This window comes from Nyctereutes procyonoides, unplaced genomic scaffold, assembly GCF_905146905.1.
Source record: "Nyctereutes procyonoides isolate TBG_1078 unplaced genomic scaffold, NYPRO_anot_genome, whole genome shotgun sequence".
Lineage (NCBI taxonomy): Eukaryota > Metazoa > Chordata > Mammalia > Carnivora > Canidae > Nyctereutes > Nyctereutes procyonoides.
Window position 1 is genome coordinate 6,501,229 of NW_026575125.1, and position 27,598 is coordinate 6,528,826.

At 47.3% G+C, this 27,598-nt stretch overlaps 2 protein-coding genes across 4 annotated transcripts in view; one reads left to right on the forward strand and one right to left on the reverse strand.

The window, feature by feature from the left end:
- GPR143 (G protein-coupled receptor 143) overlaps nt 1-11,397 on the reverse strand; it is a 73,864-nt gene extending 62,467 nt beyond the window's left edge. The window contains exons 1-3 of one of the 2 annotated variants that reach the window (XM_055337506.1): nt 10,877-11,397; nt 10,694-10,759; nt 9,734-9,844 (exon numbers count right to left, since the gene is read on the reverse strand). In XM_055337506.1, coding sequence (XP_055193481.1) covers nt 9,734-9,794 — 61 coding nt within the window. In that variant the 5' untranslated portion in view covers nt 9,795-9,844; nt 10,694-10,759; nt 10,877-11,397. The remainder of the gene's footprint in view (nt 1-9,733; nt 9,845-10,693; nt 10,760-10,876) is intronic. The other variant, XM_055337507.1, reaches the window with a different exon arrangement.
- Nucleotides 11,398-12,063: 666 nt separating this feature from the next.
- Nucleotides 12,064-27,598, forward strand: part of SHROOM2 (shroom family member 2) — a 143,062-nt gene continuing 127,527 nt past the window's right edge. Inside the window, exon 1 of one of the 2 annotated variants that reach the window (XM_055337509.1) lies at nt 12,064-12,375. In XM_055337509.1, coding sequence (XP_055193484.1) covers nt 12,211-12,375 — 165 coding nt within the window. In that variant the 5' untranslated portion in view covers nt 12,064-12,210. The remainder of the gene's footprint in view (nt 12,376-27,598) is intronic. The other variant, XM_055337508.1, reaches the window with a different exon arrangement.

Here is a 27,598-nt window from a genome sequence, read left to right on the forward strand (position 1 = left end):
TTAGACTCCTCTACATGGAGCCTCCTGCAATTCAATTACGGTTCCAATTTTCCTACCCTGGCGCTGCTTCCTGTGGAAGTTTCTGCTAAAGGGTTTCGGCTTGAGTTGTTCTCTGCATCTGCCTGTCTTTTCAATTTGCAGGGCAGCAGTCTGTCCTGTGACCTCACTTTTCTGACAGATCTAAGAGTTGATTTTTCAGCTTGTTCAGCTTTTTGCTTATTAGGATGAAGTGCTGACCACTAAGCTCCTTACAAGCCAGACTACAAATCAGCAACACACATGTATTTTCTCACAGTTTCTGTGGCTTAAGAGTCCAGGCATGCTTTAGCTGGGTCTCCCATCTCGGGGTCTCTCGATGGCTGCAGTTAAATGTTGTTGACTAGCCGATCTCACCTAAAGGCTCGAGTGGGGAAACATTTGCTCCCAGGCATTTGCTTACATGTTTAATGACAAGTTTTCATTCGTTATGGGCTATTGGCTAGAGGCCACCTTCAGTTCCTTGGCACATGGCAGATTCCAATAAGGCAGCCTCATTCATCAAAGCCAACAAGAACAGTCCACCAAGCAAAAGCCACAATCTTCTGTAACATAATCACAAAAGTGACATCCGTTCACCTTTGCCACATTATGTTGGTTAGGATGAGTCATGGGTCCTGCTCACACCGGATGGAAGGAATAAGGAGTGTGAACACCAGCAGGTGGGGTGCATGGAAGAGGTCATCTTAATTTCTATATGGCACAGCTACCCCTCAGGGTTGTCTGATGGCACAAGAATGCTGGAGTACCCATGTTAGTCAACCAGGAAGGGCGGCCTTTGGGGTGGGCACTTCAAATCCCAGGACCTTCTGGTTGCCCAGGGTCTCTGAGAGCATTGGCAGAGGGAGCTTCTGCCACCTGAGGGCATCCTTCTTCAGAGAGGTGCAAGGTTGCCTGCCAGAGCTCAAGGAATAGGTGAAGGGGATGGAAGGATGATGATCCTCTCCATCAAGAATTAAATTTGCTTGGTCTGACCCTGTAGAACAGACAAAAATGCTCAGGGTTGGCCAGGACGCATTAAGAGAGTAATGAGAGTCTTGGCTTGAAGGAAGCTTGCCCTTTCCTCTGACAAAAGCACAAATTTACGAATTGAGAAATGGTGCCTAAGAGTACATCTTCAGTTCCACAACAAGCAGACTATGAGTCTTTGAGCTAAATCGGCTCAGCCTGAGAAGAGATGAGACCAGACCATGCCACGGGAGGGACAGAGGGGTGGGGTTTGTGTTCTGAGAAGAAAAGTCACCCCATTAGTATTACCTGACTGCCTTCCATGAGCTGGCAACATTAAATACTCAATGTCTTGCTTAACTCTCATCTCCACCCTGTGTCTCGTCCTTTTATCTCCAGTTTTTACACAGGAGCCATCAGAGGAGGTGAGAAAACTTGTCCAAGGTCATGGAAGTGGTGAGAATCAAACTCAGGCAGATTATACCACAAGCACTTCCTCCAGAGGGGATGGGAGATTCATTTCCTGTCACCATGGATGTCTACAAACTAGTGAGGCCACCAACATGCACCTTCCCACCGCACCATATTGAAGCAACAAGGAGTCCACATTGGAGAAGTTGGAGGCAGGTCCACAGATGGCCAATTTCGGAGCCGTGTGACCCTAACTGTACTTTCAAGGAGATATGTGGGGAGGCGGGGTGAGGGGGTGAGGATGCATATGTATATACACACCACGTATTTCAAACTTTGTTCAAATTTTATGTTTCTTTTGTAGCACGCTGTACTAATATAGTGAAATGAGGTGACCATTATTTCCGGGAGGACTATACCCTCTGCAGTTTCCATCTACAGGAAACTGTCAAATCTCATATTATCTAACAGAAAGGACTAAATACACTCAGACTTTGGCTAATTTTGAAATGACTGCTTCACTGGCACTCAAGTGGCCATGAGGAAGAAATAGGAAACCCACATTAACCTCAAGGGTTTGGCTTGTGGTTAGAAACACAGTGTGTTAGGAGACGGTACAAACTTACCACACCCGGTTGTGCACAGTGCTGAAACATTTGTCTGATATGTGCCAGAGCACATATCTCAGTATCAGAAGGACTGAATGATATTGATAAAGAAAATGTGGCTAAATCAGTCCTCTGAAGGGAGTCTGATAATTTCAGTGCAATGGCTCCCCACCCTACTGCCCCACAAATCTTTTGGGTCTCATTGCACTGCACTTGGTTGAACATCTAAATAAACCACGTGTATAATCCAAGTTTCTCAAACTCCTGACATTTCTTTAGTCTATCACAGGAGTCAGAAATTTATTCTTAAGGGGCCAAATCATACATATTTTTGCCTTTGCAAGCTACAAGGTCTCTCTCCCAGTTATTTCTCTCAAGTCGACTTAATCAATGGTGTGATTCAAGCATTTTGATTTGGTCTTTTTAAAAGATTTTACTTATTTATTCATGAGAGACAGAGACACAGGCAGATGGAGAAGCAGGTTCCATGCAGGGAGCCCGACGTGAGACTGGATCCCGGGACTCCAGGACCACGCCCTGGGCCAAAGGCAGGCGCTAAACCGCTAAGCCACCCAGGGATCCCCCAGATTTGGTCTTAAGGAGAGCCTGTCCAGTTACGGACTTGGTGGCTACAACGGAATCAAAGTGATTTCTCACAGAACACCTTTGCATTATAAAACCCAAGTTGTTAAAAGAGTTAATCAGGAAAGGGACAATTCTCCCCATAACTTGACAGTGAGAAATCTGGCAGCCACCTCCTTATCCATGTAATAAGGTGACAGTCACAAGTGACAAGCCACGTAGAAGGCAAGTATTCCCTGATGCGGTGGGCGGAGAAGCCACATCATCTACGTATGTGTTTTTTCCCCAAATCCATAAGCCAGTCTGGTCATGAGAAAACATGAGAGAAGCTTAAATTGGGGAACATTCTACAAAATACCTGACCAGTCCTCTTCAAAACTCTCAGGATCATGAAAACAAACGAAAGATGGAGACCAAAGTGAACGTGACAACTCAATGCAAAGTGGGGTCCTGGGGACAGAAAGACGACAGTAGTGTGCCAAGTGGGGGAATCCACATAGGACTTCAGTAACTAGGACTGTACTGCATAAAGGGCATGCACATGCTCCCTATATTACCTTTGCAAGTTTTCTGTAAATCTCAAATTGTTCCAACAGAAAAATTTCTTATTTTTTTAAAGATTTATTTGACAGACCAAGAGTGCGTGTACACAAAAGCAGGGGGAGCGACAGGCAGAGGAAGAGGGAGAAGCAGATTCCTTCCGGAGCAGGGAGCCCAATGTGGGGCTCAATCCCACCCCGAAATCGTGACCTGAAACAAAGGCAGACACTTAACCAACTGAGCCACCCAGGCGCTCCCAGAAGAATGTATTTTTTAAAAAGTTAATCACACCATATTTCCTGTGGCCCTTCCATGTGTATAATTACACAAAAGTAAGGAATTATCATCACCAACTAAATTTTCAGAAACTTCCTACGTCTGCCTGGAAGACATCTGTCCATTGTAATAAAAATACGACCACCCTCCAGACAGCCATCCTTTGTGACTTCCTGTTATTTCTACTGCTAGTCAAATACATTCCTTGCAGTTCAGGTGAAAAGATTCAATTGAAACAAGTATTTTGGCCAGTGGCCAACAAAGGAATTTCCCGCATCCAAATCAACAGTCCCTGGGACACCAAAGCAGCAGTGGCTTCCACCAAAGCAGCAGTGGCTTCCGTTTCCAGGGCCCCTCCTTCCCACGAGGCACCTGAGTTATTTCAGCTCTAAGGGAGTACAGACGGCCCCTTTCTCCACGTCTATGTGGTTGCGCTCATGTTGGGAGGTGAGAGGGAAGGAATGAAATAACATATATTGAGCTCTGCAGTGTGCCAACTCTCGTGGCTAGGTTATTTTATTTTATGGTTCTCAGAGTGTGCTCCTGGAGGGGTGGCTTCAAAGCTAGGTAGGAGTTTGCTACAAATGCAAGCTCCTGGGGTGCCCAGGTTGCTCAGTTGGTGATGCACCTGCCTTGGGCTCAGGTCATGCATGATTTCAGCGTCCTGGGATGGAGCCTCTGGGACCATCCTCCTTTGCCCTCTGCCCCTCTGCATACTTGTGCACGCTTTCTCTCCCAAATGGATTAAAAAAAAAAAAAAAAGCTCCAAACAAATGTCACTGTGCCTTCTCTGAGAGCCTCATATAAGTAACTCTTGGTTTTTCTCCCTTAAAATGTGAAGGATAAAGTAAAAAGGCACTCCACAGTCACACAAACGGTATCATAGCAAAGGAACAAGATTCATGCCGTATTCGTGTTTGGGAAAAATAGGATGTTTAAGGATGTCTGAAATCTGACAATACACAATTATTTCTGGCTGCTTGGAAACTGCTTGTGTTGACTTTCACTAGAACCACCTAGATGGTATTTGGGACTCAGGTATCGTATTTCTATAGTGTGATTTAGTTGGCAAATTACAAGCAAGTTGGGATTTGAAAAAAATCTTCCCCACATAAGTGGTAAGGTTGCCATGCTGGTGGCAAAACTCCCATCCTCTGGAGTTCAGGTACTCCAGGCCTTGCACTGAGCTCTGATCTGTGACCTCCAAGTCTATGCCTTTGACCTCAACTGAGGGTCACAAGGAGGATGGCGGACGTGGCCCATCCACATGGCTACTTTTTTACCCTTCTTTTCCTCCTCTTATCAAGTCCCCCTAATTTTGAGTTTTGAAACAGAAGTTAAACTGTTGGTCTCTGCCCTCCCAGAAACCCCTGGCTTCTACATAAAGCAAAATGCCCCCCTCATGCTGGGGCCCCAGGGAGACAGGAGGAATCTTACACTTGGCAGCCTACACATTTGCATGACTAAGGAAGCCACTTAGATCTTGAGACCTTAATTACATCTCAAGAACTACCAGGAAAAAGAGGATTTATACCCCTCACTATCCATTCCTTAAGCGAAACTGTTTGGTCCCTTGCAAAGACGTCACCAGCATTCAAAATCCTTGCCTGGATCTGGGCAGATGGGATCTGTTAACCTGAGTAGCAGTCCTGGGTCAGGCCTGAGTTTGCAGTTTCAAGCTGGTAAATTTGAGGATAATTGGATATGCGGCGACATTCTCAGGTGTACTTGGAGCCCACCCACCCACCGCTGAGCCACTGATGCCTTCTGCTAATGTTCATAGAGAGGGGCTGATCAACAATCAGCTGCAATTCTAGAAAAGCAACCCGAGAAGGAGATATCAATCTGTCTTGTAGATATCCCAAATCTTGATGAGGGATTCTTTGTGAGCAGTTCTCACTTAGCTAGAGGGTGGGACAAGCCTCCCCCCACCCCCAAGCCCCAGCTGGGGGTAGGCAGATAACTGGCCTGCTCTGCAGCTCACTACTGTAAGAACTTGGAACTATCAGCATGATCAGTGAGGCTCAGGCCCCAAGGCTTACAAAGTAAGAAGAAAATTTCCATTCATGGTCTTGCAACACCCCAGCTATTTCCCCTTGGATAGCTGTAGTAAAATGACTAAAGATAACAGGTCCTAATCCCTGGAACCTGCAAATGTAAACTTATTTAGGAAAAGGGTCTTTGTACACAGGATTAGATGAAGGATTCTGAGATGGAGAGAGCATCCTTGATTTTCAGGTGCGCCCTACAAGGCAACCATAGTGACCTTATAAGAAAGTGACAGACCCAGGTGGAAGAGAAGGCCAGGTGACCACGGAGGCAAAGGGTGGACTGATATGGTCACAAACCCAGGAATGCCATCAGCCAACAGACCCTGGAAGGGATAGGGATCAGCTCTCCCCTAGAGCCTCCAGAGAGGGTACAGCCCTGCTGACACCTTGATTCCAGACTTCTGGCCTCCAGGAAGGAAAAATTTGGTCTTAAGCAGCTTATGTTAATTTGTTAAAATAACCTTAGAAAATCCACACGGTGTTCCAGGGGCACTTCACTTTTTAGTCTGTCCACAGGAACTTATGACTGCCTCCCCACCAGCTGTTTTCTCCAGCCACAATCTCCAGGTAGCTGGAGGGGGGGGGAGACAGGAAATGATTGTTCAGACTTCCCCACCCCTACTGTGCACATGCTCCCTGGGATGGGGGAGTGGAGGCTCAGCACAGATTCAGGAGCAGGATGGGGGCACTTCTAGGACTCATTAACAAGATTTCAGCCTTTTAGTTCTGATGCTTCCAACTTCCCTGTAAAGAACACTCCTCTGTTCACAGGGTCCCCACCCAGTGAACTCTGGGCTCCACTTCCTCTCAGCCTCCAAGATAGCTTAGCCATTAGCCATTTTATCCTGGATGTGTTTTGTAATTCTCTTGAGAAAAAAGTGGGCAGGAATGAAACCACATTTTTGTGTCCATTTGAAGCTTCCACAATAAAAGGAGAAAAATTTAGAAATTTCACCTACAGTTGTATGCACTTTTTTTTTTCCTTCTCTACTTTTGGCTCCTCTCCTGCTGCTGAAACTTTTGCAGTTAAAGTTGTTTTGCACATAATTGTGCTGGGTTTTTTTCCTATTATATTTTCTTCATCAGCTAGAGTTAATGCGTCATATTTCCTGCATCTTTTACATTCCTTAGCGACCACTCCCCAGTACTGGGCATGTTAAAAGTGCTCAAGAAATAATCCTTGGCAGGCGCCTGGGTGGCTCAGCGGTTGAGCTTCTGCCTTTGGCTCAGGTCTTGATCCTAGAGACCCGGGATGAAGTCTCACATCGGGCTCCCTGCATGGAGCCTGCCTCTCTCTCTGTGTGTGTCTCTCATGAATAAATAAGAAAAGAAAAGAAAAGAAAAGAAAAGAAAAGAAAAGAAAAGAAAAGAAAAGAAAAGAAAAGAAAAGAAAAGAAAAGAAAAGAGAAAAGAAAAGAAAAGAAAAGAAAAGAAAAGAAAAAAGAAAAAGAAAAGGAAAGAAAAGAATCATTGGCTACTTTATTTAAAAAATTGCCAATGGTTTCCTAAAACAGCACTTTAAAAATTTTACTTATTTATTGGAGAGCACAATGCAGGGGTGGGGGGGAGGAGGCAGTGTGAGAGGAGGAGAGACAGCATCTCAAGCAGACTCAGGCTGAGCAGAGCCCCACCCGGATTTTGACCTCAGCCAAAATCAAAGAGTCAGATGCTTAACCAACTAAGTCACCCAAGCACTCCTAAAACTGCATTCGAAAACATAAATACTTTTAAAATAGCTTTCTAATTACTCCCAACTTGAAAAATTAAGTACTATTTTAAATATATAGTATATTTCTTAATGATTAAGACCTGAAATCAAGACCTAAACCAAGATCAAGAGTCAGAAACTCAACCTATTGGGCTTCCCAAGCACTCCTACATATAACACTTTAAAGGACATGTCTCCAAGGAAACGGGATTGGAACTCAACCCAAACCTAAATTAGCACCCAGTTTTATAGGCAAAGTTTCCACATAGGAGGCTTCAGCCTCTTTCTTGTATGGAGATCAAGGGAACCTCAAAAGGTGGCTCTGGATCTAAATGTCTTACAGAGCAGAGCCAGCTCACCAGCTCAGTGAAAACTGCTCTGCTGCCATACCCAATCTGGCACTGATCCCTGCAAGTGGAAGAGCAGGAGTCCTTCTTGGTGCTGGGCTCGGCAACCTCAAGGAGGGTATTAAGCCCCTCTGGGGCTCAGTTTCTTCCTCTATAAGATGGGGTGATGCATGCTGTCAGAAGCTTTGTACCGGAGTCCATTTATGTAATGTGCTTGGTACAACATAGGTTCCCTGTGAATGGTGGTTACTACTTAGTTGCTACTGCTTGCTTCCTCAACTAAAGGCACTGGGTGCTAGGATGCAAATTCCCAATGTGCAGCCTTTTTTTTTTTTTAAAGATTTTATTTATTTATTCATGAGAGACACAGAGAGAGAGGCAGAGACACAGGCAGAGGGAGAAGCAGGCTCCACGTAGGGAGCCTGATGTGGGACTTGATCCCGGGACTCCAGGATCATGCCCTGATCCGAAGGCAGACGCTCAACCACTGAGCCACCCAGGCATCCCTCCCAATGTGGAGTCTTAAGCAGACACCCACAGTCTCCCTCCCATCTCTGCACAAAAAGAGTAAGTCTCTCCCCTAGAGATCTGTAAATACCCTGACAAGATCCAGGGTAAAATCCTTCTGAGGTGAGAGGGGGAGGTGATGGGGGTACAGTTGTGGGGCATTCAGCTTGTCACTTGGCCAAGATCTGCAGCTAAGCTAAATTACAATGTTTCTAATGATTGCTTGTAGAAATCAAGAATAAGACGATAAACACTGGTGATGAAGGGCAAAGTCATTGCATGAATGTTTTCCTTTAGCTGTTCTCACACTTCTGTTCTCTGATCTAGACGGACTCTCCACCGTCTAAATTCATAGGGACCCTAACTCAGTACACAGTGGCTTAAGTGGAAAATGGCTAAAACTGCCTTTTAAAAAATTGCTACAGGTGTTCTGGAAAGGTTGACCTTACCGAACTACTACTTTTAAAGGCAAATTTTGGAACTCCATCCTCCACTACATTTTATAATTCTCTTTTCTCGGGGCGCCTGGGTGGCTCAGTCGGTTAAGCATCTGCCTTAGGCTCAGCTAATGATCCTAGAGTCCTGGGGATCAAGCCCAAGCCCTCCAGTGCTCTGCTCAGCAGGAAGCGTACTTCTCCCTCTCCCGGTCCCTACCACTCCCCCTGCTTGTGCTCATGCAATCTCTCTCTGTCAAATAAATAAATAAACCTCTTATCCTGTTAGAAAAAAAAAAAAAAAACTAAAATAATTTGAACTCTATTTCATAAAAAATAGCTGTTGATTAAATCTGAAAGTTGGTTCAATTTGCCTTTCATTCATTGATCGATTCATGCACTGCTGATAAAGTGGAAGAACTACCTTTATTTTTCAGTAATTTCACACCCAATGTGGGGCTTGAATTTATAACCCAGAGATTAAGAGTCACATGCTCTACAGACTGAGCCAGCCAGGTGCCTGAAAGAACTACCTTTAATTTCTCGTATATCCTATCAAGGAAATAAGCCTCATATCTGAAAAACTGGCAAAGTCAGGCTACTGAATGCCTGGATGTCATAGGGTCATGCTCACCCTCAAATCTTCTGAGCAACGAAGCTATGTCCAAGAAGTGAAAAGCTACACAGAAGATATTTGTCCCCAGCTTTCCAAAAGATAAAGCTAAACGTTGACAAACATACACTGTCCTTGGAAAATCTGGCTGAGTCGAGCTCTTAGAAAAGAAAGCCATTATTATACTGGTTCAATGTCTTACTAAACTCTTCCAAAAGGGGTGCAGAGGTAAAAAAATTGGGGCAATGACTCTCAGTCACAAGATATTTTCCAAGATATGTGATAGTGCCTAGCTAGTAAGGATATAATGGACATAAAACAGAAATATAGATGGGATGATAGATATGCTCACCTATAGAATCCCAAGAGTGTTAATGAAAAGATTTATGAGGGTCTGAGAAGAGGGTATCTTTCTCAAAGCAGGCCACACAGACTGGGTCCAGTCCCTTTTCATGTATTTATTAATGTCTATATAGACAGTTGCCTTAGAAATATTCAAATAATGCTAAGCTGGGAGAGACGCCTAACATGAAGATTAAGAAAAAACTCCACAAAATGGTAATTTAGTCAGGATAATTGTAAACCTGCGCCTATGTTGAAGGAATGACAGTGTAACCCTGTCAAGTGGCAGATAGGGGGAATCCCTGGGTGGCTCAGCGGTTTAGTGCCTACCTTCCGACCAGGGCGTGATCCTGGAGTCCTGGGATCGAGTCCCACATCGGGCTCCCTGCATGGAGCCTGCTTCTCCTTCTGCCTGTGTCTCTGCCTCTCTTCTTGGTGTCTCTCATGAATAAATAAGATGTTAAAAAAAAAAAAAGTGGCAGATAGGTAACCTCATTATACGATCAACATAAAATGTTAAAGATGACTTTGGCTGTCATTTATGGAGATCATGAAATCTTTCTGCTTTAGTGAGCTCTGAATTTCAGCCCTAGTTAATAGCTGAGATTTCAGTTAATACTATGGGATATGTGGGCTGTTCGGAGACCAAAGAACTCTCAAAAATACTTGGGGCACTTATGTGGTCCTTTATCTTTTCATTTCTCATATCTCACCAGTTTCTAAATTAAACTTTTTATCCAAAGGTAATTATAGATTCACATGTGGTTGTAAGAAAAACACTCTAGGGACATCCTCTGCACCCTGCATCCCACAATCAGAAACGTCAATAGTGACACAATCTACCAAGCTTACTGATTTCCTCATCTTACACCCACTCCTGTATTTAGTTCTGTGCAATTTAATCAATTTGTGCAATTTAATCAGATCTGTGTGACCACTATGGTCAAGGTAGATTCTAACAGGCACACTCCTTAAGCCTCCACTTAGAAAGAAAAAAATCATTCCTCCAACTGGAGACACTCTGGACACTGTAGCTTGTTAGCTACTTATGGGGGCAGTTTCATCCCCAGAGGCACGCCAAGCGCCCAGTGAAGTTTGCACTCTTACTTCAATTGGCTGGATGCGACACAAAGCGAACAGCCACACAAAGCAGACCATAGAATGGAAATCCCTCACGTGACCACTGAAAAAGCAGAGACAAGAGCTGAGATTCCTTGTCCCTGCTGGAACCCCTCCCTCTTTCCATCCAGTGGTCTCCAGGCCGGTTCTTGCTACCTATCCCATCCTCACCTGTTCAAAGAATCTGCACGGAGCTGCTCTGAAGAAACAGGGAACCACCAGCGGTCAGCTACGTGACTACAAACGAGATGAAAAGATTCTTTTTTTGGCAAAGCACGCAAATATCTAGTGCAGATATATATTTACACCGAGCTTTTATGTAAATTACAAAGGGAGCAGAAATAGGTGGCACACCCTTTCAGTGATTTCGGACCACCTCGTCTCCTTTGTTGGCAACCCCGACGTGGGACATTAAGACCTCGTGGCACTGCTCTACCCAAGGGAGAACAGGATCTGAAGGCAAAGACTTCCTGGACTGCACCCTAGGAAGAGCTAGAAAGAGCTAGGACGAGACAGGAACAGGACTGCCTGTGCGGCCGGGCGCCGCGGCGGGGACCGCGCGGGAGCAGGTCCGGCGCCCTCTCCTCGGCCCCGACTTCAAGGGCGCGCCCGGAGCGCGGCGGGGCGGCGGGGGCTCCCCAGGAGGGCCGGGGCAGTGTGCGTGCGTGGACGGGCCCCGGCTCCAAGCCCGGGCCTGCGGGCAAAGCGCGTCCGTGCGGGGACCGGCTGGCCGCCCGCCGCGCCCCCCGTCTCCCCGCCTCACCTGGGCGGCCGCCGCCAGCCCGCGGTCCGCGCGAACAAAGGCGGGGGCGCCGGGCCGGCCGCGCGCTCCAAGATGGAGGGCGCCGGGGACTCGGACCGCCGCCCGCCAGCCCCGCCCCGGCCCGCCCCGCGCGGGCGCTTCCGCCGCCTCACCTGCCGCCGCTCGGCCTCCGGGGCAGACGGCTGGCGCGCCCCGAGCCTACGAGGGCCGCCCGGCGCTCGCCCCCGAGCAAGAGCCCGACTTCGCGTCGGGGCCCCCCGCGGCCCCCGGCCCCGCGGTGCAGCGCGAGGTCCCGGGCGCGCGCTCCGCCCCCTCCCACCCTCCGGGCAACAGCGCGGAGCGGGGCGCGCTCCTGCACCGGCCGGCGGCACAGGCTCCGCGCCCGCCGGCCCGCGCCCCCTCCCACCCTCCCGGTCACTAGCCGGGGAGCCCCGAGCGCGCACGCCTCGCACCCCGGCCGGGTGCGTGCCGGCCCTCGGCCCCTCCCACGCTCCGCGCGCGCGCCCCGGCCCCGAGCGCCGGCCGGGCCTCTGCCTCCCCCGCGGCGGCGCGGGTCCCGGAGCGCGCGCCTCCGCCCGCCCCTCCCGCCCGCGGGCAGCCCCCGCAGCCCAGCGCGCGCCCCGCCCCCTGCCCGCCGAGCGGCCCGGGCCCCGGAGCGCGCCGGCCCCGCCCCCCGCGCGGCCCGCCCTCCCCCGCGCGCCGCGCCGCCCGCGCCCGGCTCCCTCCCCGGCGGCGGCCGGCACTTTCCTCCCAAGTTGCCGCGCAAGTTCGCCAGTGGCCGGCGGCGGCGGCGGCGGCAGAAGCGCCCGACCCCCCGCCCCCCTCGCCCTCGGCCGGCCGGGGCTCCCCCGAGTGCATGGGCGCGGGCCGGGCGGGCCCCGGGGGCTGAGCGGCCGCGCCGCCTCCGCGCCCCGAGCCCCGCGCCATGGAGGGCGCTGAGCCCCGCGCGCGGCCCGAGCGCCTGGCCGAGGCCGAGGCGCGGGCGCCCGACGGCGGGCGCTTGGTGGAGGTGCAGCTGAGCGGCGGCGCCCCGTGGGGCTTCACCCTGAAGGGCGGCCGGGAGCACGGCGAGCCGCTGGTCATCACCAAGGTGAGGCGGCCGCGGGACCCTCACGGTGACAGCCCAGGGGTGGCCGCGGGGCGGGGAAAGTGATCGGGGGTGGGGGCGCCGCAGGGGCGGGCCGACCGTGCCCTCCAGCCGGGGGCGCTCGCCCGCTGGGTCACCTGCGGGGACCCGGGCACCGGGACGCGCGAAGGTGCGCGGTCCCGGCCGCTTGGCGGCGGCGCCCTGCCCCGCTGACTCCCAGCGCCGCTCAGGGTTTAAATGGCTCCTGTTCCGGGTGCCCTCCCCTCCCCTCCCCCTTCGAGAAGGGGCCCGGCTGGGTCCCCTGTCACTCCCGGCGTCGCCAGCGGCGGCCTGCAGCCGTGGGGCCGCCCAGGGGTTGGGGTGAACTGTCCCACGTGCCGGGGGCGGGGGTGGACAGAACCGTCCCCACCTGTGCTTGTCACCGAAGGCCTCTGGTTCTGCACCCCGTGAACCTGTACCCCTTGTCACTAGGAAACCCAGACTAGCAGCTGTCGCCAGCCCAGCTCGATTCCCATCAGCCCATCAATATTTACTGACTTTCAGCTTCCAGCCCTAGCCCCACGGCGCCCTGGGAGCTGCAGAAACGTACCGAAACTTTGAGGATCCTTTTTAAAAGTGGGATTTGAGCTCCAGTGTTTCTAATGTGTCTCATCAGGAATGTGTTTCCCGTTTTCTGTGTGTGTGTGTGTGTGTGTGTGTGGTGGGGCGAGGAGGCTGCTCTAGCACTTTGAATTCTCTTGTCTCAAAACAGAAATCGATCTTGAAATTTACCGGCTGAACTTGTATAGACCCGTGAAAACGCAAACAACCACCTATCACCCCGTTTTCCTCTGATTAAAAGTGTCAGTTTCCCTGGGGAGGGTTGGGTCCGGCCTTTCCTGGGGACAAAGTTCCCTTTAAAATGCAAAAAATTCTTGGCTACGCGGGTTTGAAGGTGACTTGCTGGGTTTTTTCCCTACTTTCCTGCTTCACCACAGCAGGAAGGTATCGTCACCCCCACCCCACCCGTGCTGAATTTTCAGAAATGGTGTAGCTTTGTTGTTCAGGTAGCAAATGGGACACCAAACTTCTCTGTTCTGTATTTTCTCTCATTTTTGTATTTACAAAACCAGAGACTCCGAGGGGAGGCTTGTTTGATGTGCCCTGAATTTACGTTCAGCTGGGGAAAGAGGCTGCCGTTGTTATAAATTTAATGTGTAACCCATTAACGAATTGGGTTCTTTGAAAAGATGGTGAGCAAAGTGTGTACAGCTTGCCCTGCGAGGGCACTTTCCTGCATATATGCATGTTAAAGCATATTCCCCTGTGCCTTTTTTTTTTTCTTTAAAGATTTTATTTATTTATTCATGAGAGACACACACAGAGGCAGAGACACAGGCAGAGGGTGAAGTAGGCTCCCCGCAGGTAGCCGGCTTGGGACTCGATCCCGGGACCACGCCCTCAACCGCTGAGCCAACCAGGCATCCCCCCTGTGCCTTTTTAATAAAGATTTTACAGGCCCTTTCTGATGGTAAAAGTTAAAAAGATCAGGTTAACTACTGACACCTGTATTTTTGTTTCATGTATTTCTTTTAAAAAAGAGGTACACAGGCAATTCAATGTATCTTTTTCAGACTTACCATTATAATTGGGGGAATAAGCTGTAACACATTAGTGAAGGTGAACTCTTGCCTTTTGGCCTTACATAGTCTAAGGGAGTTGGAAGGCACTTTAAACTCAGAAATTCAGTTGTTTAACCAGCAGCTGGAGAAGGGGATGGGGATCCCCAGAGCACCTCTTCCTTTCTACGCTCCTCCAGGTACGAAAAATAAAAACCCTGGTGTATTCTCAGTGGCCTCTTGTTCTCTCTCCAAGAGGCCCCATTCTAGACTAGGAGGTGGGCAGTAAAACCAATAAACACACACCAAGACCTTTGGGGGCACGTGGGGCCCTTTGCTCCCGATTTGGCCTGCTGGTTAGCTTTCACAGTACTTGCTAAGGTGTTTTTGTTTTCTTTTGGAAGTTTTTGTGGGTAGGCTAGTACCGTGTACTTGCTGGGCTTTTCCTGGTGGTGTTTCAGAATTTTGCAGGAATAAAAATGTTTGTGGTTCTTCTCTGAGAGGCTCATCCATCCCTCCCTTAAATTGCTACTTAGTTCTTATAGATGCTCCAATGTGACTGAAAATTGGTGGTTCCTTTGCTTAGGATAGAGTTTGGGACTCTAGAGTTTGGGATTCAGGAGAGTTTGGGACTTCCGTACTGAGTTTCCCTGTACACTTGTATGTACATGCAGAGGTGCATGCTCACACACGCGTGTATTATATATTTTCAATTACATGTTGCATGGTATTGGCGCTTATTTCACATGCTTGTCTTTTCTCTTGGATTAAGTCATCAATTATGCTTGCTTACACTCCAACAGCTGGTAATTAACTGTCACTTTATTAGAAAAGGATGAAGGAAAGTGTGTCCATTTAGAAGAATCACTTAAAGCAAGAGGAAGCTATTGTGATAGAGACTTGGGAAAATGGTTCCACCTGCAGAATTTGGATTAATCCAAGTTTTGACTCTTTCTCTCAGTAGCTACTGAAAAATCTGTGGGGCGTATTATAACAATTGTTATTTGGGGCCCAAATTATAATGTTCTAGTAGGATTTTTGCTTTTTTTTTTAAGATTTTATTTATTTATTCATGAGAGACACAGAGAGGGAGAGCCAGAGACACAGGCAGAGGGAGAAGCAGGCTCCATGCAGGGAGCCCAATGTAGGGACTCTATCCTGGGACTCCAGGATCACGCCCTGAGCTGAAGGCAGGCACTCGACCACTGAGCCACCCAGGCATCCCCCCCCCTTTTTTTTGGCTTTTAAAAAAATCTCATAGTTAAATATTTTACATGTAAGATCCCTAGGATATTATACAATTCATTTTTTTAAGATTTCATTTATTCATTTGAGACAGAGAGAGACAGAAGGAGAAGCAGAAACAGAAGCAGACTCCCCACCAAGCAGGGAGCCAGACAGGGGGGCTCGATCCCAAGACCCTGGTATCATGACCTGAGCCAAAGGTAGACGCTTCACTGGCTAAGCCACCCAGGTGCCCCTATACAACTCATTTTCTGTATAACAGAATATAATGTAGGGGAAGCTTGAGCAAGTATGAGATGACACACTCTTTTAATAATAATAGAAGTCTGATTTGAAAGCCTCATAGGAGTGCACATCTTAGAACTGGAAGGAGTGCCCAGAACAAGGCTAGTTCAATCCGTGATCTTCAGATCGAGAAATTTTATCAGCCCATTTTATAGATGCCCCAGCTAAGGCAAGGGGAAGTTAAATGGCATGCCCTGAGGTCCCAAACCTGTTAAGTCATGAGAAGGCCCCCAAGGACCAACTCTTGATCCTACATGTCCCCACTTCCTCTCTAGTCAGTTCCATCTGCTCTTGCCTGGAAACACTTGCAATGCCATATTAAATAACTTTGTCACATCAGATGAGGATTTCTCAACCCTGCCACTACTGGTATTTTGGTCTACATCATTTTCTGTTGTGGGGACTGTTCTATAGAATGTTCAGAAGCGTTCCCGGTCCCCACTCACTCTATGCCACTGGTACCCCCACTCCAGGTGTGATAACCAACAAAAGTCTGCAGACACTGTCAAATGTTACCTGGGGGCAGAATTGCCCTATTTAGATTAACAGCATCACTACTTTTGTTTTTAAAAGGATTTCAGCTTTTAAAGTTTAAGTTAACTTTTCTTTGTGAAGACATTGGCCTTTTGAAAGGTTTACTGGAGGGGCTGTTTTCTTCCCAAGTGCTGGCCCTGATAATAGGCTTTATTTACATAGTAAAACTCAAACAAATACTTGCTTCATCTGCATTTTTGTAGCTGGAGAAAGGAAGTGAAGCTGGAACTCCTGAGTGCTGTGTTTTATGAGCCTTCAGTGGGGCTACTGTGTAAGGACAGTCTTTTCTTTGGGTCTAGTTAGAAGTCAGAGGGATAGTTAACTTCCCAGGAGTGGCATTCTTGGAATTTGAAGTGCATGTGTAAAGTCCCACCAGACCTCTGCTGAAAGGTGACCACCAGATTTGTATCCACTCAGGCCATTTACGCTGGCTTATAGCTTGACATTTTACTAGGGCTACAAAATTCACAATCCTGCTGTTTTTCCATGCTCCTGAGAGGGATCAGAAGTGATGTCTGTGTCCTAAAAAACCACAAAGATTTTGATTTGTTAGTATTTCCAAGGCCACGTCCTGATGTGGGTTATCTGGGGACTTGTTCAAACAGATATGATGGATGTAGGTGGTCCCCTGTTTTTGTGTGTTCCTTTCTCCATTGATTCAGCAAATGTAAAATATCAGTGGGGGTGGGGGGAGCTGACTTCTAAAATGTCCCTGGAGGGCCTAGAATTTCAAATGGGTGGTTGAGGATTCTGTAGGGAGCATTCTGTGCACCAGCTGGGTGTCAGGAGGCCCCCTGCAGTCTCAGGAATGTTTCTTAAAGGGGGAAGGAATGAAGCTCTAGCCCCTCCTTTTCGCCGTTTGTTTGAGTCCCTCCCTGAAGAATCCCAGAGCCCTAGCCAAGGAGCACCAAAGAAGACGGTACTTTGGTCCTGGTGTGGTCCCAAGGGTGGCTCCTTTGGGAAGCCGCTGACTTTTGGGTTGCCTCTGGGGAGCACTGCCACGGTGGAGCAGGGCGGGAGAGCTGTGGCTTGGGATGCCCCCAGCCTGACTCATCTCTCTGGGGCTTCATATCTCATACCGTTAAAACGTTTCTCTGGATGTAAGACAAAGTCCTTCAATGTCCTTTCTAGTTTGAATACATACTGAGGGTGGGATGGGAGGGAATCAGGGCACATATTTTGGATGGAGGTCACACAGCCAGGTGGCAAATGTCCTATGTAAACCATTAGCCAGAGCTCCCGGTAGCAGAAGACTCAGGGCAAAAACAGACCGTGGGTGGTGGGTGGGGGTGGGGGACACTGAGCACCTGAGGTATGTTCTTTAGTGGTTTGAAAGGGACTCCATTTTGAGGCACCTGGGTGGCTCAGTAGGTTAAGCATCTGCCTTTGACTCTAGTCATGATCCCAAGGTTCTGGGATAGAGCCTCATGTCAACCCCCTGCTCATCAGCAGTCAGCTTTTCCCTCTTCCTCTGCCCTCCCCCCCTTCTGCTCTCTGCTCTCTCCTGTGCACAAGCGCATGCATGTGCTCCCTTTCTCTCTCTCTCTCAAATAAATGAGAGAACTATCTCTCCCTCAGACAGCTTCTTTTTTAAAGAAGAAGAAAAAGGGCTCTATTTTCTTGAACCTGGCTGAGTCACTGTCATTGGTGACCAGAGAGGTTGGAGCTAGTGGCAGCCTTGGTCAGGACACATTGCTGTCCACATGTCTTTATATTTGCCCCCAAGAGCCAAGTTCTTTGTCAGACATCAGTAAAAGTCTTGAAAATGAAGAATCTGATGAATTCAGCAGGGGATTAGGAACTGTCAAATGTAGACTTTTTTGTGCATCTTGCTCGATCTCTGTGTGAAAGCACACCCAGGTCCGTACGTGCGTTGACAAGACCCTGAACATCTGAGGGTGGTTGGTGGCCGAAGGCTGGGCTCCCTGGGCCCTGGGTACTGTGCTGGCTGCAGCAGCTCCTCTGTTGGGAGATCCCAGACGCTTTCTGAGGCCAGCCGCCCACTTCTGAGTTGTTAGCATGAGTGTAATTCTAAAGGTTCATTTGTATTTTAAGAATCATTAGTAGATATGGTTAAAAAAAAAAAAGTGAGTTTTCTTCGGTGTGCAGGTAGACCTGCTTGGCAGCTGGCACTCGCACGTGTCTGTGTTACCCTGTCCCAGTCTCTGCCTCACGCATTTGACCCGCTTTTCATCTTGTCCTTAGGCCTCCAGAGGTGGGTTGGGTGCAGAGTGGGAAGTCAGGTAGTGTAACATCATATCCCAGGGTCTGGTGGCTGCGAGGTTCAGGGGTGGAGGATTCTTCCTTTGCCATTAATTGAGCTTGACTCACATGTATGAATCAAGAGACTTCTGTGGTATAAAGAGCTGTAAACTTAAGCTGTGCATCACACTTCTGCACCGTGTTGCATTTGGACTTCCTGATGCAGTTTTAAGTATTTCTTTAACATGTTCTGATGTTTGTGTTTTGAAAAAAGAAAGCTAGTTTGCCCAGAGAGCTAAATGTAAAATAGCATGATACTGAAACGCTCTTAAAAATCGTCATTTGAAAAAAAAAAAAAAAGGTCATTTGCACCTTGTCCCAGTGAGCTGGGAACTCTTAACTTACCTTTCTATTTCATGGCCACAGAAACTGGGCTCCGTGCTTGGAAAGGGCTGGTTTTTCTATTTGGAAAGCAGCTTGGTTTTGTCCTCTTGCCAAAGTAGTTTTGTGTCAGCATGCAAATAAACCTGGATTTGTGGATTTCTTAGGGCCTCTGTGGAGCTTTTCTTGTACACTTGGAACACTGTAAACATTCGACAAGATAATTTAAGGACTAAAAAGCTGAATAGACTTTTTATTCAGGTCTCACTTTTACTTTCAAACACCATGGTCAGGAGTCGGGCGATGTTTAGAGGAGAAATTCTGCAAGCCACGGCTCTTCTAAGCTACAAACTTTCACTCACATAAAGGATTTTTAAACAGCTGAGGGTTCCATGTTACTCTCTCGGGTCTTTTTATTATTTTTTTATTATTATTTTTTCCTCTGGTCTTTTTAAAACATTGGCAGTGTCTAACACTGGGATATTCTGGACAGATTGTTTTTCTGTCACCCTGTTGGATCAAATATTTGCGTTGCCTTCTAGTAGATGGAGCCTTTCCGTTTGCTGGTGTGAATGTTAAGGCTTGTCTTTGGGGAATGTATCTTAGTAGGAGGACAGTAGGCTATCATCAAAAAAATAATCATACTAACCTTGTTTTAGGTTCAAACAAATAGGTGGTTCTGACAAGGCAGGATTTTTCTGAAATGTAATGCAAAAGTAACATTTTTTAACCGGGGTTGTTTTGTTAAATGGCCAGGGTATTGTTAGGGACCATTAGCCCTGTTGGGATGGGAGAAGGAAGAACTGAGCTCTCGATCTGCTGGGCATGGTTGGGATTATCTTTCTTTTGGCCAGAGGTGACTAAGATGTTCAGATCAAAAGCAAATAATATTCCAGGCCTGGTAGATTCTGTGTGCTTTAAAGGCAACATTTTTACTTATTAATGGAAGGAAAGGGACAAATGTTAGTGTATCTTTTTTGAGTTTTGTTTTCATTTATATCAAAGTGGTTCTGGCACAGTTTAAATAATCAAATAGTTCTTTGGGGACTGTTATCATACCAACAGTTCCCCACTGCCATTTCCCCTTCCCTAGAGTCAACGATTGAAACTTTCTAGCTGCTTTTGGCATCTGCTTACATTCTCCATTGCTGCTACTTCTGTTCCTAACTGTTGACTTTCTAGTATATAGAAAATTTGGAATGAGCCTTTTCTCCACACACCTCCTTCCCACTGTATACCCAGCACATTTCTTCCCACCCTCCTAGTTTGATTACATCACCATTTGGTTAAGAAGAGAGTTTTTCAACCTAAGGTTGAATAGTGCTAAACACTATTGACATTTTGTGTCAAATACAGTTTAGCCTTGAATGACATGGATTTGAACAATGCGGGTCCACTTATGTATGTATTTATTTTTTTTAAAGATTTTATTTATTTATTCATGAGAGACACACAGAGAGAGACAGACACAGGCAGAGGGAGAAGCAAGCTCCATGCAGGGAGCCCGACACGGGACTCAATCCCCGGTCTCCAGGATCAGGCCCTGGGCTGAAGGCAGTGCTAAACCGCTGAGCCACCCGGGCTGCCCCTGTATTTTTTTTTCCCCAATAAATACAATACAGCACTGTAAATGTGTTGTCCTTAATTTTTTTAAATATTTCATTTTATTTGTTTGAAGATTTTTTTTTATTTTTATTTATGATAGTTAGAGAGAGAGAGAGAGAGAGAGGCAGAGACATAGGCAGAGGGAGAAGCAGGCTCCATGCACTGGGAGCCCGACGTGGGATTCGATCCCGAGTCTCCAGGATCGCGCCCTGGGCCAAAGGCAGGCGCCAAACCGCTGCGCCACCCAGGGATCCCTGTTTGAAGATTTTACTTATTTATTTGAGAGAGAAAGCAGGAGAGGGAGAAGCAGGCTCCCTGCTGAGCAGCAGACAACCCCCCCTCCCCGCCGCCCCCCCATGTAGGACTTGATCTCAGAACCCTGGGATCATGACCTGAGCTGAAGGCAGATCTTGACTGAGTAACCCAGGTGCCCCTAAGATTTTATTTTTAAGTAATCTCAACACAGCACAGGGCTCAAACTTACAACCCCGAGATCAAGAGTCATGTGCTCTACTGACTGAGTCAGCCAGGTGCCCCTGCTTACGATTTTCTTAATCACATTTTCTTTTTCCTAGCTTTATTCGTTGTAAGAATACAATATATGATACATACAATGTAGAGAATACGTGAAACATACAAAGATCACGTTATGGGCCAGACTACTAGTCAGTAGTAGGTAGGCTGTTAGTAGTTATGTTTTGGGGAAGTCAGAAGTTCTGTACTTATTTTCCACTGTGTGGGGCATCAGTATCCCTAACCCCCTTGTTCAAGGGTCGAGTGTAATAGTTTGTTGTGGGGGGACTGCCCTATGCACTGTAAGACGAGAAGTATACCTGGCCTGTACCCATTATATGGCAGTAGCACCCCTCACCCCAGTTGTGACAACCAAACATGTCTCCAGACATTGCCAAATGTCTCTTGGAGGGGGTGCAAAGTCACCCTCTTAGAGAAGGACTGAGTTAGCAATATTCAATGTTTGCATTTTTTTATGGCCCCAGTGCTAATCTGGTGGTAGAAAACTATTATTATTTTTCCTGTGCAAGTTTTCATAATCACTAAGGTTAATGGTAGTTTTTGTTTCTTTGCTTCATTGCCTGCACACTCATTGATTAAGCCTCCAAATCTTCCCTAATTGTGAAAAATCTTTTAATATATTCGAACACACAGGGGGTAGTCTTTGAAGACCTTCCCTGTCTGAAAATGTCATTTTATCTCAACAGCGAAGAATTGTTTGGTCTAGAGGTCTCCATTGGAGATGGTTCTCCTTCAGCACTTTGCAGATGCAGTTCATTCTCCACTGGTGCTCAGTATTGCTGGAGAGAGAGCAGACCTTTGTGTTTCTTGCTCTTTGGAGTGGTGCTGATTCTTTCTGACTTGTTTTTCATTATATTTTTGTTCTTTTTTTTTAATTTTTAAGATTTTATTTATTTATTCATGAGAGAGGCAGAGACATAGGCAGAGGGAGAAGCAGGCTCCCTGTGGGGAGCCCAATGTGGGATTCAATCCCAGAACTCCGGGATCACGACCTGAGCCCAAGGCAGACAGGCAGACGCTCAACCACTGAACCACCTGGCCACACCTCTGTTGCTTTTTTGTTTTGGCTTTTCTCTTCCCTATTAAAGGCTCCCTTCCAATGTTTAGCGATCCTTGCTGTCTGCAGGTACTTAACAGTAGGTGACCAAAATATTCTTTGGAAGCTGTGTGCTTGTGGCTTAGAGATCTTGTGAGGTTGTTTCCCTAGGGAGTCCTTTAAGGGCATAGCTTTAGTTGGTTCTTTTGGGTCGATCCTGTCCTTGTCAAATGGTAATTCTTACCTCTACTGAAAATAAATTTCCAGTATAGGGCAGATTTGTTTTTTTTTTAATTTTTGTTTATTTATGATAGTCACACAGAGAGAGAGAGAGAGAGAGGCAGAGACACAGGCAGAGGGAGAAGCAGGCTCCATGCACCGGGAGCCCGATGTGGGATTCGATCCAGGGTCTCCAGTATCGCGCCCTGGGCCAAAGGCAGGCGCTAAACCGCTGCGCCACCCAGGGATCCCTATAGGGCAGATTTGAATGGTGATGTGAGGTATACCAGTTTAGGGGACCCCAGCTTTGATCAGCAAGGTAAGAGTGGTCACTTCTGCCCCCTGTGTGGCCACAGTGGTTCCAGTTTGTTGGGAAAATTGTTACCAGTGTTAAGTGGCAGTGGTATGTTTGAGGCTAGATCTTTACTCTGTCCTTAACCCTTTTAATCTTCCATCCTCTGACTGTCAAACTAGAGTCATTCCTATTCTATTATAATATCATGAGAATTAAATGAGGTATGATAAATAAAGCTAGCTGTAGGGAATTTAAATTCCTTATCTCCTCCCCTTCCCCTTGTACTATTCAATTCTGTTTTATTAAGAATTGGAAAACAGGGGTGTGGGGGTGACTGGGTGACAGGCACTGAGGGGGGCACTTAATGGGATGAGCACTGGGTGTTATTCTATATGTTGGCAAATTGAACACCAATAAAGAATAAATTTATAAAAAAAAAAAAAGAATTGGAAAACAGGGGAGCCTGGCTGGCTCAGTCAGTAAAGCATGTAATTCTCGATCTCGGGGTTTTGAATTTGAGCCCCACGTTGGGTGTAGAGATTACTTGAAAATAAAATCTTTAAAAATTTTGGAAACTACAAAAAATAATGTGTTGAACCACCAACTCACTATGAAAAGACTTTTATTTTTTTTACTTTTTTATTTTTTTTTAAAGATTTATTTTTATTTATTTATGATAGAGAGAGAGGCAGAGACACAGGCAGAGGGAGAAGCAGGCTCCACGCCAGGAGCCTGATGTGGGACTCGATCCCGGGACTCCAGGATCGCGGCCTGGGCCAAAGGCAGGCGCGAAACTGCTGCGCCACCCAGGGATCCCCATGAAAAGACTTTTAGCTAGATTTTGCATGGCAACATTTTAATTGTCTCCTACAGATTTGATTTGTTTTGATTTTTGTAGAGATTTTATTTATTCATGAGATATAGAGAGAGGCAGAGACACAGATTCACAAACCTGAGATTGAGTCACACATTCCAGTGACTGAGCCAGCCAGGCACCCCATCTGTCAGTTTTTTTAATAATAATGTTCCTGGATTTTATAATAGTAACAATAGCTCTTTCAGATCAATGTGATATTCAGAAGAATAGGATTTTAGAAGAGTGACCCTGGGAAGTGAAAATAAGTAGGAGAGATGAAAGCTGACTACCCCTGTGACAAGAGGTTCTGTTTGGTGACTGCTTCAGTCTGTGGCAGTAGCAGGTGTTTCAGGGCATGGGGCTGGAGGCCAGGCTTATCAGCCGTGCTATCAGTTCACTGGAATCGTCCAGGTCTCCTCCTGGACGCACTGCTGGACTACATTTCACAGCTTGCCACAGCTGTCTGTGACCTTGTGACCGTTCTGCCCTGACAGATGCAAGGGGGGTGATGTCTGCCATTTCAGCCTGTCCTCCTTCCTCTTCTGCTTGTCTGGAAAGAAGCAGAGCCCTGTCAGCATGGATCCCCGAATACGTGAGAGAGGAGGGGGCTGCCCGCAGCAGGATTACCCTCCAGTAACACCAGTACGGCGCAGAAAGCAAGCTTCTGCTGTGTCCGAGCCGTTCATTACACATTTCTTGGATTACTTGCTCTAAGAGACCGTTCTAACAAATGAAATCCAGAGAGAAATCAAAGTTCTCCTTTTAACACATGTATACCCGGCTTTAAGAGATCGGATATATGGCACTTTTTTTTTTAAAAGATTTTATTTATTTATTTGTGATAGTCACACACACACAGAGAGAGAGAGAGAGAGAGGCAGAGACACAGGCAGAGGGAGAAGCAGGCTCCATGCACCAGGAGCCCGACGTGGGACTTGATCCCGGGTCTCCAGGATCGCGCCCTGGGCCAAAGGCAGGCGCTAAACCGCGGCGCCACCCAGGGATCCCGGATATATGGCACTTAACTTACATGCATCCAGGAGGGAATGATTATTTGCTTTGTAGAAGGAATCACTGTGGGTGTCCAATTAGCACGTAGCTTATTCCCCACACTCTGATTATAGAGAATGGGACCTGTGTGCCATCGTTTTGGCTTCCTTCCACCTTAGCTTCTTGTCTCAGACAATAATTTAATTTTCACCCTGTCTTGGTTTGCCTTCTCCTCGCTGCAGAGGATTGCCTGGAAGCTATGGAGAGGTAGGGCGGAGGAGGGGAGCCTGCAGCCTGGGTCCTGAGCTGTCAGCAGGGCTGGGCCTGAGGGGTGTGGGTGGCCAGCTGCTGCTCCGAGGTCCCCGAGGTCCCCAACGGACACTCCTCCTTTCCTTCGCCACCACGGTTAAAGTGCAGAAGATGCTGCCTAGAGGGTTCCACATTCCAGGCCCAGGGACACGGCTGCCTCTATCAGAGTAATGAATTCTAACCGTGTATGGCAGACGTTTCCCCTCTGGGGAGCAGGACTCCGACTCCTGGGTTAGAGCGTGGAAGAAAGGGAGGCAGAGATGAGGGCGCAGTCCGAGTGCTCTCGGGAGGAAGGGGCATCTGCCGTAGGGATCTGAGGGAGAGGAGGAGGATCTCTCCTACTTCCGGGCCGGAAAGCCTGGTGCGGTGGTGGGCAAGGTAGGCCTCGCGGCTGCTAGCCCTCCATGTAGCCCTCCTGACTTTACGGGGAGGTGAAGGTGGCTCTTTGCCTGTGGCTTGCACATGCTCAAGCTGCATCTGTTTATGATGACCGTGCATATGTTTGTAAATTTGTAAGCACAGAGATTTTTTTTTTAGCACAGAGATATTTATCAGTGCTAATTGTACATATGCTTTATAAATTTTTAAGCGTAGTGGTTATTCTTGGCGCAGAAACATTTAAAACATTATTTTCCTTGAAAATAAAGGAAATGATTGATCAGTAGCCCAAAACATATGGTAATCTTGTTTCTGTGGTATAGCTATATTGATTCATTTTCCCCATCTCTAGAATTCTTTGCTTTGTACCATATAGATCTAATTATACATTCCTTGAAGGTAATTCTCCTAAGAATTGTATTGTTAGTCTTTGGAATCAGATTAAGCTTAGAGGAAGCTAAGCCTTATGTATGCCGCTGAAATTTTTAAATGACCTGTTTTGGGGACGCATGGGTGGCTCGGCGGTTGAACGTCTGCTTTTGGCTCAGGGCATGATCCCAGGTCTGGGGATCGAGTCCCACCTCGGGTTCCTGCAGGGACCCTGCTTCTCCCTCTCCCTATGTCTCTGTCTCTGTCTGTCTGTCTCTCTCTCTCTCTCTCTCTCTCGCATGAATAAATAAATAAAATCTCTCTCTTTTTTTAAATGACATGTTTTGTTATTGTGGAATATATTAAGTTTTTTTTAGGTATATTTTTTTCAAAAGCCCTTAACTTCTGGGAAACTGACTGTATTGGTCAAATATGTCACTCTTTAATACAACTGTGTGCTTTTTTTGGTATGTTTAGCTTTTCTTTTAATTTTCCCTCGTGTTTACATGTACCTGAAACCCCCCCCCCCCGCTTTTTTTTTGAGTAGGCTCCACCCTGACCCAGCGTGGGACCCGATGTGGGGCTTGAACTCATGATCCTGAGATCAGGACCTGAGCTCTGAGATCAAGAGCATCCAGGCACCCCTAGATGCCCTGTACCTTGAATGAAGTTTGGGAAGGAAACATCTGGACTAGGATAGATAGGCCTCCTGCTGCTCCACTCCTGCTGCTCCAATCATATTTATTTTGTGTCAGTTTAACTTCCACAAGATCTCCCAGCTGATCCTCTAGGGTTTATAAGGTTGGTGTGGGAGGGAGTACTATTTCCATCCTCCTTCCCCATCTGCAGTGACAGGTGTTTAGGAGAAAGGAATGACAACCTGACACCACAAAGGTACATTCTCCATTCTCTGCTAGTAACTAAGGATGCTCCTTCTTGTGTCCTGGAAACTGGGTCTGTTTTTCCAGAGTTCTGGTCTCAAAATACCCATGGCTGCAGTTGTTGTCTGAAAAAGATGTCTTACAAAAAACTGCATTGTCTGCCTTTCTTTGTGACCATTGTACAGATAGCTTTGACAGCTCTTGTTTCCTTTGCCATCTGCTGCAATGTTGGTTTCTCTGGAAGGTTCTGCCTTTGCTTACGTGTCCTCTCGTGTTTAGGTGCTCTCAAGTGCTTCCTTGGCAGAGCCTGTGTGTGCAGATGCCTCTGCCATCTGCAGGTGGAATGTGGACTTGTGCAACGGCCAGATGGACTCCTTTTTAAAGATTTTATTTATTCATGAGAGAGACACACACACAGAGGAAGAGAGAGGCAGAGACAAAGGCAGAGGGAGAAGCAAGCTCCATGCAGGGAGCCTGACATGGGACTCGATCCCGGGTCTCCAGGATCATGCCGTGGGCTGAAGGCGGCACTAAACCGCTGAGCCACCCGGGCTGCCCCAGATGGACTCCTTGATCCAAGTGGAGCTCACTCATCTTCCTTTACCCTCCTGCATTTCCAGTCTTGTCCATCTTTATCCCCACATCTAGGAGTCACCCTTCATGTCTTGCCCTCCTTCCACAGACAGTTGATCACCAAGTCCTTTGGAGCCTAAATGACTAGTGTTTGTTTTTCAAACACAATGTCACTGCTTCCAGTATCGTGACAGATTCTGGATTCTGCGTGCGTCAGACTCTTCTAGAACACCAGCAGTGGATGTGCCAACACGCTAAGTGGTGTCTCAAGTTCTTGCTGGAAAGGCCTCAGTAACTCCTTGTATTACACCTTAGCTAGGTATAGAAAATTCTTTACCTTGTGGTGGCTGCCTATTTCCCAGCCTCATCTGCTGTCCTTCTCCTGCCTTGACACTTTAGCCTGCACTGTCCCAGGTGGTGGCTGCTTGTCATATGTGGCTGTTGAACACTTGAAATGTGGCTAGGTCAAGCTGACATGTAAGTTAAAATAACATTGGATTTTAGACTTGATCTGGTTTAAAGGTTATTTATTTATTTATTTATTTATGATAGTCACACACAGAGAGAGAGAGAGAGAGGCAGAGACACAGGCAGAGGGAGAAGCAGGCTCCGTGCACTGGGAGCCCGACGTGGGATTCGATCCCGGGTCTCCAGGATCGCGCCCTGGGCCAAAGGCAGGCGCCAAACTGCTGCACCACCCAGGGATCCCGACTTGATCTGGTTTAAAAAAAATACTATAGCTTATTAATAATTCCTTTATATTGTATACCTGTTAAAATGATATTTTGGCTCCGTTTGGTTAAATAAGTTAAATATATCATTAAAATAAACTTCATATATTTTTTTGCTTCCTAAAATGCAGCTCCTACAAAAGCGAAAGTTATGTATGTGGCTCTGATATTTCTATAGACAGCTCTTTAGACTCTTGTTAGGCAA